Below are 14,050 nucleotides of genomic sequence, written 5' to 3'. Positions count from 1 at the left end.
AAAACATCAGAATTCTGGAAATAAAGATTTTGATCATAATAGGAAAGTGAACCATATTAAAAACAACAGAGTGTGCCAGAGCACTGTGCCAAATATTACTTCTGATATTTTTTTATTTTACCACACAGGTCAGTTAAGAACAAATTCTCATTTCCAGTGATGACTTGCACAGTATCCATACATATAGCAGGGCATATACTGGAGCAATTAAAGTGAGGTATCTGACTCTGTAGCTGAAGCTGTAACACCTGTGTCCCACCTGGGATTTGAGCCCACGAGTCCAAAAAGCAAATCCACACTGCTGCCCAAGAGAAAGAGCTCGTTCATGCCCATAGAGCAGTATCTGAAAAAGCAGAATGGAGTGTGACTGGAGCAAATCAAAGAATGTTCCCTATGTGTTTGGCAAACAGAACTTGAGAAACATAAGGAAATACAATCGATCAAAAAAACGTGGTGGCATAGCTGAATACACAGAGCTATACCAGCTTCAAAAATGTAGTTGAATTGGAAATGCCGTTTTTCAAAGAACATCATTTTTTTAAATTCCTTAATTCATTTTTAAGAGGAGGGGGGGAGAAAATAGGGTAAAAATAACAGGAAGGGGAACGTGTTGGATTGATTTTCTGGTTTGTTCTTCTGAGGCACCGCTCCTGGTCTTTCAGCCTTTTTACCTTGAGGAGTCAGCTGCCTGTATGGGGCCTTTTACAACACAAGTGAAAATCTCAATTGTGTTTGTGTGTACACACTTGTCCCTAGGTCTGTGTTTATCTGCTTCGACATGTGAGTCATCGGTCTCTTGGTGACAATAGACAGCGCAGAGCACAAACAAAGGGAGAGCTGTGACTGTGGAGAGCTGGTGTCACCCAGTACAGACTTCCTGCCCCTGCTCCTAGCTCACTTTACAGTGTGCTGGAACAGCACTGGCTGTGTCAAAAGGCAGGATTACGTAGCCCTTGGGCACAATCCCTTTTGTTTTATTGGGGTTTCAAGCTGTCTGCCATAAGTCACAGAAAAGTAATATCATATCCAAATAGGTGGTTTTTGTCTGAAAACAGCATCTGGCAGGATCCTATTTAGGAGTTTGTTGGGCAGTAAACTACAACAGCAGGTCTAACGATCTGAGAGCAACACCAGAGGATAGTCAAGTCTTTATGTTAAGGGACATTAAAAAAGGTATGTTTGTGAATAACCTGGTCATCAGTTTTGACATTTAATTTCCAAACTAGCCGGGCAAAGGAGTGAAAGGAGGGAAAGGATTTGATTTCAACATTAAATATAAAACCCTTCAGTTTCATTTTCCTTTTTTTATAGAATATCACCATCTCAAAGCAAAAAGCTGAATGATTTTTTTTCATGTGCTTTATACAAACATCAGTACAAAAATTGACAAGATACAAATAAATAAAACTAATATACAGGGGCATCTTTCATCATTAGAAATCCTATATTAGAGCTTGCAAATAACGCCTTTATATTTTCACCACACAAAAGATGCTTTAATTTGGAGCTTGGTTTCCAGCATTAAAATAAGGGATATTTTGTCTTTGTTACAGATTAAAGTTTTAATTTTAAAATAAGTTGTATTAAACAACATCAGACACAATTGAAGTAAAAATTCAGTCTGTAAACAGAGAAGTCCAGTGACATTACTCATGCCTAAGTACAAATCAAGTTCAAGTACAGTACGAAATTGCTGAGACAGGTAAGGAATAAAAGTTGTTCAGGGATAAAAAAATCACTCACTATGCATTCACAATGTTCTTTTTTTCAGAATTTTAAATTGACATTCTGTAGCATGATCAATAGACTCCTGTGAAGCAATTTCTTATTATTTATTTGTAATTGTGTCATAAATCATTATTAATTTCAGAAATAAAACAAACAGTACAAGCATTTCTTCAGAAAAAAAAAGTTTCAGACATTTTCTATAAAACATCACAAGAGACTGTTAAGATTATATATCTTCACATACCTTAGATTTGGTTGGAGTTATGACATGTTTTCAGTGACAAAGTTCTTCTCATGAGGTTGAATGGCTTAAATGACTCGGGCTATAAATATAATACTAAATGGTCTGTCAGGATTTCTATAAGATTTAATCTTAATTGGGACATTTTCCAAAAATATGCAGTCTGAAGGACTGTATATTGTAAATGTAATAGATCCATTTTTTGGGAGGCAAAATAGATTGGCCACTCATGAAAGGGCAAATTATGTCATGGAAAGTAACTGATGTGACTGCAAAAAAACACTGGTTATATGTACAAATTGGTCCCCGATTTTTGCCAGTTGTTTACTTTATTGAGCATGTACTGAATATCTTTTCTAAACCACTGTATAATTAGATTAGATGTATCGTTATTTGAGTCTTTTTTAGGAAGAACAAGTTTCACCTTTGTAACGGCAGGAACACTTTAAGATTTTTAAAATTCTTAACATGTACCTCAGGAAATTGCTCTCAAGAATGCAAACATTTCAGAAAGGAAGGAATCGGATTAAATCAGATTAAATCATTCTGAAATCCTGACAAGTTAAAACATTTGATATTATATAATTTAATGTTATATGAACATCCTTTAAAATGTCATTAAAATGGCTTGTGTGATTAGCTCATGTATATGAACCAAACTGAAGCCCTTCTCATGGGAGAAGTACCTTTACTCACAAAGAAAAATAAAAACTGACAAAGTCAGCTGCTGAAATTGAAATGATCTGGCCAATGACTGCTTTCTTAATCACTTTCTCAGAACACCTACTACATGGAATGCTTGTATTGATTTAGTCTTTTCAAACAATCAAGACAGGGTGGAGAATAGAGATCACAGAGGTCCACTGGAGATCTATGATTATAATATGGTGTTCTTTGAAGTATACTTTAAGAGTGTACAGGAGTCCAAAACAAAGATTTCCTACTCGGGAAAGCAGACTGAAAGAATAAAACAGAGCTTAACAGAAGTAGAATGGGATAGGAAGAGGATAGACTAGAATCAGTAGAAAATGTCTGGCAACAGCTTAAAGATATGCTGCCTTTACCATGGAAACTTTATTATTTGAGTAAGCAAATCAAAATCAGACAAGCAGTAGCCAACAAGTATATAAGGAGAAAGAAAGCACTATATAAAGCATTTAAAAATAACTTGCCCTAGTTATGTAAAATTAATATAATTTGTAAAAGGGCTAAAAGACAGAAAATACAAATAAATATTACAACAGCAAGAGAACAACAAAAGATTAAGTAGAGCTTCTCAGAGATAAAGATGGTAATATGTTAGATGATGACAGAGAAATAGCTAACATTAAATATTTCATTTAGATGTTTAAAACGAAAGGAAGAGACTACATGCCTCAAGAAAGACAAAGTTATACTGTATATTAAATAATTTCAGCATAGAAGACAAAGACGTGTTACAAGCTTTAGAAGTACCTAAGATGCTCTTCAGGTCCTGATTGTATTCTCTTAATTATAATGATACACGAAATGTTATTAATAGACAAAGTAGTCTCTTAAGATGGAGTAATACCTACTGACTAGAGACTTCCTAATAGGGTGCTCACCAAAAACAGGGGGACAAAACTCTTATAGACCAATACGTCTCTATTACATTGCAAGATTATAGAAAAAAAAATTATAACTAAACTAGAGGATCATCACTATAGCAATAAGATAACCACAGAATTTAACCACAGGGATGTTATGTTAAAACTGTACAACATAAGAGTAAGATCACATTTACAATACTGCAGCAAGGCTCAAAGGAATGTCTTACCATGACAGACTGAAAGAACTGAACAGGCAGGACTGAGTAGATCGCATTCAAGTATTATTGTATTACATATACTTATACAGTACTACACATGTCCTCAAAGGCACTGATGAAGCCAATCCTATGGACTTCCTCAGAATCAACAGTAAAACACAAACCAGAGGACACAAATGGAGGTGCATTTAAAACTTAAAACAGAATGCATGTCTTAACCCAAAGGGTTGCAGTGCTCTGGAACAAGGTGTTCAACCATGTTGATGGCCGATACCCTGGCTTCTTCAAGAAATGGATGGATGATCAATTAGCTTCAGAAAGAAGGCTGATAGGTAGAAGACTGATAGGTAGAAAGAGATGTGTACAACAGCAGACAAATAACTAGACAGGTTAAGATAATCAAAGAGACAGATAGCCAGACTTTTTTTCTCATTCAAGTAATTTTTTAGTGGAATTCTTTGCAGATTTGCAGCTTTCTTCAAACCTGTTCTCGGTGCGAAAATCTGCTTTCATTTGGTGAGATCAGTATGAATTTATGTTTTTAAAAGCATGTTTTGTAATGTGCTACTGTATCTGCTATTGTAAAAACACCAACTGTTTTCAGTATAATTCCTTCATGCTGGTGTTTCTTCTTACAGTTCCTTGAGTCTCACAGATCACCTATTCACAGTCCTCCTGTCATGACTTACCTGAGCACAGAACATCTTCCCTTTTCAATCACAGTTATAGGACATTTTAGAAAACTATGACACATACTAAACCTTTCAGCTTCTCCCTTCAGCCCACAGTATTTCCCTTTTGCTGGGATCATACTAGATTAGGTTGGCCATGCTGGAAGTGGTTTCTCTCTGTGTTTCACCCATCTGTCCAGAGATGGTAAAGATCCTGACACCCCTGTCCCGCAGTCTCTGGCCAGCACCTGTCCTGTTGAGGATAAAAACCCCAATGCAGTACCCTGCCAAGGACAAGACAGTCACGCACCCTGCAGCAGCGAGGACAACCCCTGAGATGAACATGTCATTCAGGGTGAGCCCAGGCCTGGGCATCCCGCTGGCAAGGGCAAGGTTGAGCAGGACGATCCCACAGATCACCAGTGCCATCCCGGTGAGCAGGATGACCAGCAGGTCGGAGAAACCCCCACTCTTCAGCATCTCGATGCGCTGGCGGCTGCGCACGCAGTTCATGTCCTGGATGGCGGAGCTCAGCAACTGCTTGAGGAGCACGGCCAGGGCCAGCAAGCAGAGGGCCATGCCCACACCCAGTCTCCACTCGCTGGACAAGCTGGTGGTGGTGGACAAAAGCGCCACGCCCCCTAGGCCACAGCCCAGGATCAGCACCAGAGAGGCGCAGTAGCACAGGATGGACTTGCGGGGCTCCCGGAACCACCACAGCTCCACCTGCTCCTCCAGGACGTTCCTCTGGATCTGGGCCGGGTCCACCTGGCTCCGTGGAGGAGAGAGGTCATCCATCTCAGGCATTTTGCCCTGCCTGCTGTCTGCACTGCCACGCCACAGCACCTTCCAAAGAGCCAGATGCACAGCCTGGTGAGTCCCTGTCACTGGATTCTCTACAGTCCCACTCCTGTTCTGTATTTAACACCTCTTATCACATTCTAATCCTCCAGGGGTAAAACAATCTGGGTCTTATTCACCAAGAAATATCTATAATTAAACCCTGAACTGGCGATATTCTGTTTTGAATTATCGGACATGTAAAATTTGTAAAAGTTTCCGATACTGCCAATATAGTCAAATTATTTTTGAATTATTAAAGCACAAAAAAACATATTAATACAAACAATTCTCTCAATAAAACACTAACAATTAAAATGGTTTAAAACCCAATAATGCTCACAACCTGCACTTTTGTACTTCTTTATGAAGTTTAAAGAAATCTGGTCTTAAAAATGATTAAACATCTCTGCCACAAATGCAGGTTTTAATGCTTTTACCTTGATAACCTTTAGCGTAATTTTACAGACATTTCTGTCGGTGTGTTCACTATCAAAGTTATAAAAATAACTCCCTGCTGTGATTTGCAAAAACACTTTATCATACAAGCACAAAAATTAGAAATGCATTTCTGAATTGAAAAATAAAACAGTAATTGCACATGACATCAAAAGAATATCTAAGCCTATTGTATATTGCAACCTATTTCAGCCAAATTTATTCTTTTTTTTAATTTTTAGTGTTGAATTACTTATAAATGAAAGCCCATGCAAGAAGAAATATTCAATGTCTTATATATTCACATACAGTATGTCCTTGATATAATTTTCATTTTGTTTGAGATGCATTATTTTGCTAGGGTTTGTTGTTGATTTTTCTTTTCAATTAGACTAAGCAGCTACAGGTCATTGACCTACAGTGCACTGAATTCAAATGTGTCATTGCATGTACTGTACCTTGTGCACGATAATTAGCAGTTATTGCAACTACTAATAGGGTTTTTATGATGTTAAAAGTTCAGTGAAATGCAGTCTGCAATACACCCCCTAATTCAGTGAAGCTAGAATACAGTACAGTACTCTTCTAAGAATACAGTAGAGTACTCGAGTATTCGAGTATTCTAGTAGAGCTAGAATACAGTACAGTACTCTTATTCTGCAGCTAGGATCACACATTCTCCCTTCCCTTAACGACAGACTACTGTTCTTTTAAATTTTCTCCATTCATTGGAAGTTTCATTTCACACCTCTTTGCACCCATTCTGACTTCACACCTCTTGATTGGCCTCTCTTTCTGTCCCCTGCTCCCGCCTCTCACTCCTCCTCCCTCCCAACCTTTGTTCTCCCGCTACTTTACCTTTGCCTACTGCCCTGTCTCTCTCACACCTGAAGAAGGCTCGACGGCCGAAACGTTGTGTTCTCTTTCTTCTTTTTTTCAGCATGGAATAAACCTATTACTTGTTCCTTTACAGTACAGTACTACTATAAAGCATTGCTCTCCAGCTTCAGGTGTGTGTCTCTGCTGAGCTTTGCTTGATTTCATCCTGACCATCAAGCTGTGGGGGGCAGGTGGGTTACTGTAGAGTACTGCAGACAGAGAGAGGAGGGCAGGATTAGTGTCCGTAAGGAAAGCAGATTTAAATACCTGGAAACTCCCTTGTAGGCTTTCTTTGTGAGTTGCTCCTCAACCCTGGAAAAGAAGTGTGAGCAACTGTGCCTCACTCCACTGAGTATTGTCTCCTGGAAGTCAGCATCCAATTTTAATTTTTTCAAACATAAATTATAACAATGTGCAACATCACCAAATGTGTCATTACGTTCCCTGTGATACAAAATAGAAAATGGACCCTCCTATCTCACTGGCTCCTCAGTGGAAAGCCTTGTATCAATTGTTTTTTTTTAAAGTCCCATCAATTAAAGGATAATTCTCACAACTAGGAAGCCAGCAAACCGAAACACAGACTGTGTATTAGTAGGTGAAATAAATCTTTATATCTTATTAACACTCTGCCAGAATAATGTTAGCATTAAACCCATGGGTAGTGAAAGGAAGGCCTCTGCCTTTAGATTTTATATTCGATATGGTTCTCTTCTCACTCAAGTCTTGTTTTAATTTAAGCCTCACACTGTGCACTCCAATCTGTCGGATTACCACCATCGTTAAGATTGGCTTCACACAATCGGATAAAGGCTGTTATTTAAATAATTCATGAAGGCTGTGCTAGAACACAAAAATAGACCAAAGAGCATCAAGAATCTGGTGTATATTTCAGCCAAGCAAGTTCTCTTTTTTTTCCCTCACTTCGTGCAATCCGTAAGCGTATTTATATCGTTTTAAAAAAATGGCTTCCGTGACAGTGACACATCCATCAGTTTCTCGTGCTTCCCTAAAACAGGCTTTGAAAGCAAGATGCAGGACTTGGGTCCGCAATGATCTCCCTTTGCAGAAAGTACTTGTTCTTTTTTTCCTTTTCTGGTTTGTCCCTCTTCATGCTGTTGTCTTCACACCAGGGGAGCAGAGGAGCTCTCCAGGCTGGCATCGTTGCTGGAGGTGTCTGTGCCAAGTGTCTGCGCTGCCATTGAAGATGAGACAGGGATCTGGGGACAGTGTCTGTATGACAGACCCGGCTGATGGCCGTGTGTTTGTGTGTGCTGGGGTGGGACAGGGAGGCAGCGCTGTCTGAACTTCAATGGCTTTATTCAGCAGCTGCTCTGCCCAGGCATGGCCCGGTCCTGTCACAGCTTGCCCATGCTCTCTGCCACTCCGTGCCCACTTGTGGAGAACAATGAGAGAAATCGCAGCCTTGCCGCCATCACAGATCCTCTCGGGTCCCCTGCACAGCCAAGGAAAATGACAGAATCAGATCCACAAAAATAACTTTCATTTAAAAGGGACAAAGGCTCTCAATTGTAGAAGAGATCTCATAGGGTGGGAAAACATGACTAGCCAGCACTGGAACAGCAAACTCCGCAACACAGCGTTCAGAGAATATCGGCTGGTACAGGAGTGCTGTATTTTGCGTATGGGTAAGTGATCTCACACAGGGTGCGATGAAACAGAAACAGAATGGCAGAATTGAAACAGAACGGCAGTGTCTGTCTTATGTCATAAGACATGCCCAAACTTATGTCATGGTAACAGAGCTGCATTATTCTGGGTCCAGTTGTTTCTTTTAAATCTAAAACCTACTTAGGAGAAAGAACGAGCAACCTCGAAAGGCTTGATCAGCTATAGATGAGTAGACACGTTATAAATATGAACTACCATGTCTGAAGATACTGGCCTGGTGTACCTGTATACAGTATTCTTTCTGAAATAAGGCAAATCAGCTAAGAATCGCAGAACCAAAAAAGAAATGCTTCTCACTCTCTGCTCTTTCCTTATTGCTTCTGCTATTTTTAAGGAATTCGATCTCTTCAGTAGAGCAAAGGAGATTTGAGCAATGCAGGACACTACTCTCTCCTCCCTCTTGGGATTTTTCTCACTTGTTTGAGCTTTATGCCTTTGACAATTGTTAGTGATCCAAAAATGTGAATGAGGCAAACATACTGTACTTGAGCCTGGTGTGATTTTCCTGTCTGTTATTGATAGACCAATAATGTCTCAAATGCTTTTGTAAGAGTAAGACAGGCATAAGGCTTTCTAGAAATTGTACTTATATGCTTTTTGAAAGAAAACACTGCCATCAGTTACAAACATGCTTACAGAATCATGGGATTTATCAAGTAAATTTGATCCTATGCAAGAGATACAGTAAATGCATCAGTGTTCACTTTCTTGTGTACATTTCTATGACAGATAATCATGCATAGAAATGTTTTCATACTTAATATATTCTAGTGCTCTCGGGTTCACGTGGGTATGCGCCCTCGCCGCTGCTGCCTCAGGTCGGCCCCCCACCACTGGGGACTCGAACCCAGGCCTCCAGCGTCACTCTACAGGGACCGAGCCAGTTGAGCTAAAGGGAAATCTCCCCTCAGCCCGCCCGCTGAGGTGCCTTCTATTCACAGGGAAGGGCACTGACGTCACCGCACTGGTAAGCCGGCTCACACAACCTGTAATGTCGGCTGTATGCGTTACAATATTTCTACGATAGATCTTTTACATATGTAATTTTCTACATTGATTCTCTAACAGGTAACAGTGTTTGAATTTTCAGCAGGACCCAAAGTCCCAGTCTAGAGCTCCAAGAGCACAGCTGCTGTACTACAACACTAATTAGTTCACCAATTAAAATGCTCATCCCCCAGCACGTCAGCACTAACTCGATGAAGCCTGCTTGCTTATTCCTCCATGCACACTAGTCTAAAGCACACAGCATATTCAAATCTTTTTTGACAGAAATAGGAGTTCCTTACTACCTGATACTGAAATGGCATTGGTCCAAGTTCCTCAGAACAGAGGCCCTTTATGCTGCGTAATATATTTGTGTCATTGCCTGAGCTGTGCTCACTGATCACTTCTGGCGAAGCACTTACTGCTTTATTGTTTTATGTGACTGCTATGCACCATTTGTAAGGTTGTTCCATTTGCATCTTGACTGGATGTGACTATAAGACACTTTGGACAAATGTGTCTGCTGAATGAATACATGTAATTGAAAATGAAAGGGACAGTGGCGTACCATAATGTGGTAGCTCCATTAAGCACACAAAACTCTAGAGGGGCAGAGCTCTATATAATGTAGCTATCTATGCATGTAATCATATACACATAAGTTAGAATTTTTGACATTCACATCACTTCTTTCCAAACACTAAATGTTTGTAGGAATAATGCTTTCTCTCAGATGTGTAATGTAACTTGCTACTTACAGTACCAACCAAAAGATGGAATACAAACCGACAGGGTGTTTATGTAAGTGCTCTGTATGTTGGTTCAGTTTTTACTATGTCATTTGTGTGCCACTTTCTGACGTTAGTGCACCTGCACAATTGTTCCTTCCTACGCTTAAATGAAATGTTTCATATTGTAAGTTGCCCTCGGTAATGGTTGTTTACTAAGCCCATAATAATAAAATTAATCAAGAACAAATACAATGCCATCAGATCTCCATATAAATTGGCAATCACAGGTTGATATTTCTGGTATCAAAAGGACAATTAGAGCTTGTTAACTGCTTCCACCAACAACCAGATGGCCTGGATACAACTTGGGCCGATGCCAGACCTCACAAAGCTGAGCTAGTCCATTTCTTATCCAAAGTGTAATGCTGCTGACAAAGGATCCCAAATTTGGCACAGGCTCCCTCTGGAACACAGAAATCAAAACTGGGAGGGACACTATCCCTTAGGGAAGTCCTATAGCCAGCAGCCATATCACCCTGCAACTCACAACTGGCAACCCACTGAAGCTAAGCAGGTGTGAGCCTGGTCAGTACCTGGATGGGAGACCTCCTGGGAAAAACTAAGGTTGCTGCTGGAAGAGGTGTTAGTGGGGCCAGCAGGGGGTGTTCACCCTGTGGTCCATGTGGGTCCTAATACCCCAGTATAGTGACGGGGACACTATACTGTAAACAGGTGCTGCCTTTGGATGAGAAGTAAAACCGAGGTCCTGACTCTCTGTGGTTGTTAAAAATCCCAGGGTGTTTCTCGAAAAGAGTAGGGGTGTCCTGGCCAAATTTCCCATTGCCCTTATCAATCATGTCCTCCTAATAATCCCCATCTATGAATTGGCTTCATTACTCTGTTCTCCTCCCCAGGTGAGCGTTCTGGTGCACTATGGCTGCCGTCGCATCATCCAGGTGGATGCTGCACATTGGTGGTGGTAGAGGAGAGTCCCCATTACCTGTAAAGCGCTTTGAGTGGAGTGTCCAGAAAAGCGCTATATAAGTGTAAGCAATTATTATTATTATACAACTTTTGAGCCTCATAATTACACCATATCAGAAGTTGTCACTTCCTATCAAAAATGCAAGCAATACACAACACAAACTGGGAAAATATGGTGGATTACACCTATTTTTAATTGTTATCTAACACTATGTTTTGTTTCTTATAGGATAAACTATTTTAATTGGTTTGGGTTTTATTAATGGGATTTGTATTATTCTTTAATGTAAGAGATGTAGCTTTGTCAATATGTGAACACGACAGCTAATCTCAGGAGTTTAATTCTTGCTTGTTATGAATAAAGCTGTGAAGAGTGTGATGGATTTAAATTCAGACTGTAATTTGCTTTTGTGTCAAATTAAACAAGTTGTGTGTTTATCAAGGTTGTATATGTTGCTGTGGTTGTGTCAAAACAGTACTGTATTTTAGCAAAAGGCTATAAAATTAATTATAATTACTTCTCAAAAGCTAACTGACTACAGGTGTTAAGATTTACTGACTGAAAAGATCTGAAAGGAAGTATATTATACCATTGAGTAAAAAGGTGCAGTCTTGTTTATAGCTAATTGTTCTATGCCAATGCGATTATTTCTTTAGGAAGAAAACTCCACAGCCTCAATAATACCCAGACATGTGCCTACAAGTGTTAAGGGTTGTTAGGAGCAGAGTCCTTTTACTGCACACAGGTTAATTTTACAGTGCTCATAATTTTTCAGTCCCACAAATAAACCTTCCAAAAAAGTATTTTAGAGTTAACAGCATCCATTTAGTTAAGTTTTGCAACGTTTTATATTTCATTTCAATTATTTGAACAAAATATGATACTTGTTATAACTTCTTGTTATAATTGAGTTTTTAAGGATAATTAGTAGAGCTGCTGCACTGTGACTCCAGGACCAAGTCTGGCCAGCCCTGTATTATTACATACTGTGCGTACAGCTAATGGCAAAAACACAAATCCTTAAGCAAATACATTTAGTTATAAATACGGTGAAACAATATGAATAGTTCTAAAAACTCCTGAATAGCTCAATGCAAAACTCGCTTCATGCCTCGCTTAGGTTATTCAATCACCGAAACTGTGGAAATGCATAAAACAAATTGTGATCGTTAAACCAAAACCTCCTTAAATGTACAAATTAAGCTAAATTGAACGGGATAACTTATAGTATTCTTAAAATATGTTAAGTGAAAATCGTATGGTCATGATAGGATTTGTAAGAGAAACAAGACACTGAGTTCTTCACAAATCGCAGCTGTCGAAGAATTCTACAGCTGCTATCACATTTACAAATGTGATGTACAATATATGGCATTAGACCATTTTATTATGTAGTGTGCTTAAGAACAGGTTTCCTCTATATAAATCGTAATAACATTAATCAAAGACCTTTGCAAAAGGCAAGATCAGTACAGATGTGAAATGCAAATACTTCAGTTAAACATATCAAAAACACAAAGAAAACGAATTTATTTTAATAAATCTAATTAGCTAATACATCAAAACAACGCAACAGTTAATTAAAATCATATTCTGTGGTTTCACTTAGTATGTCAGTTTTTTTCAGGTTTCACGTACAGGTAATGATCACGTAGTTGTTACTTCAGTCGCACATCCCAGTTTACCGATTTTAAACATTGACCACCTCTTTGAAGAATAAAAGTTTTCAAAACCAGACAACAAATTTTAATTCTATTCCGTGTTCTCAACACGTGGTAACCCCATATTTAGCCATAGGTTTACAATCGGTTTGAGAATGCGTGTCGTTTCCTCGCCTTTTGCGGAAGCGCTGAACAATACAAGCACAGCGGAATAAGGAATGTTCCAGTGTCATACGACAAGCATTTACCAATAATAAATACATCTGCATATTTCAATTATACTACCGGCTTACCATATTTTGACAAAACGAGGAACAGTTATTTTAACACAGGGCTCTCAGTCGATTGTCGTTGCCTAACATCTACAGCAATACTGTTAAATGCTGTTATACAGACAATTATTTTGTTTTTTCACACCTTAGTGAACGAAATGCAACATACATAGTCCCACTACCACGCATGTTTTTTTTTCTTCTGCAAACGGGAGAGCTGTGGTATAGGAAACCTGAAGTTGAAAGATGGAGGAAAAGTTAGAGCGTAACACTGAACATCTCCAGAACTCTCAAGTCTCAGAACAGTGGAGCTACAGTATAGACGCCTGCACTTCACATGCACCACCCAAGTCTTTTGGGGAAAGTGATCTCTGGTATGATCAGATATCTACACGGATACCGGTACATGAAGTAACATGTAAGATGTGGTAGTTTAAGAAAGTTCTTACCTGTTTTGTTACGACGCAGGCAGGTGTAATCCTAACAGCCTCTTCCTCGTATCAATTTCGCGTCGATCATGACACTTCTTAGTCTTGAGATCCTACTGCCTGACGTTTTACACTACAGTATGCTGTATGATAGATGGGTCATCTTCCTGGCTAAAACTCTCCGTATTTACCACTCATTCATAAAGCTTGCTAACGCAAATGACAGCGCTCACCGGAATTGTATTGCAGGTGTACGGAGACTGCAAACAGACTTTTCCTGTATCAGGTGTGGCTTGGACGATGGGATAGAAAGGATCTCGTTCATGCTGACCTTTCACCAGCGTCCCGTAGGGCAGGTTTGTTCTGTTATCAAAAAATATTTTTTCATCTCAGCAGGAGGAAATCTAGATATGTTGCCTTCTTATCCTGTTTCCCCAGCTTGTCCCATAGAGCCTGAGTTTCATGTTTCCAAAGGTTGTGATTCATGAACGTCAGAGGTTTTCTTCAGTTAGTTATTAATGGCATAAGAATCGAGATGCAGTAGCCGCCTGTCATTAAAACAGTCACAACAATTCTGCTACTCTTATCTGTTCTTTTACACCCCTCCGAACAGCAAACTCAGAGGAATTAACTCTTTCTGTGTCAGTAATAATGCAGCAATCCAGCAATTATTTTATTTACGTCTAAACCTTGCCTTCTGCCGGTGGA

The 14,050-nt window shown here is 39.4% G+C and overlaps 1 protein-coding gene across 2 annotated transcripts; it reads right to left on the bottom strand.

Moving 5' to 3' along the window:
* Positions 1-63: 63 nt before the first annotated feature.
* Positions 64-13,791, bottom strand: tmem125a (transmembrane protein 125a). Of its 2 annotated transcripts, XM_088927664.1 has the most exons (4): positions 13,364-13,791; positions 7,511-8,042; positions 6,566-6,795; positions 64-5,275 (listed from the first exon to the last, which is right to left on the bottom strand). In XM_088927664.1, exon 4 carries the CDS (start codon positions 5,234-5,236, stop codon positions 4,571-4,573), a length of 666 nt encoding a protein of 221 aa, XP_088783790.1. In that variant the 5' UTR covers positions 5,237-5,275; positions 6,566-6,795; positions 7,511-8,042; positions 13,364-13,791; the 3' UTR covers positions 64-4,570. The 2 variants fall into 2 exon arrangements, with proteins under 2 accessions (XP_088783790.1, XP_088783789.1); XM_088927663.1 differs by lacking the exon at positions 6,566-6,795 and having other exon boundaries at positions 6,854-8,042.
* Between the last annotated feature and the right edge of the window lie 259 nt (positions 13,792-14,050).

The sequence above is a fragment of the Atractosteus spatula genome, chromosome 11 (genome assembly GCF_055471065.1).
Source record: "Atractosteus spatula isolate fAtrSpa1 chromosome 11, fAtrSpa1.hap1, whole genome shotgun sequence".
NCBI lineage: Eukaryota > Metazoa > Chordata > Actinopteri > Semionotiformes > Lepisosteidae > Atractosteus > Atractosteus spatula.
Note: the sequence above shows the minus strand (reverse complement) of the source record. Positions and strands in the feature narration are given on the sequence as shown.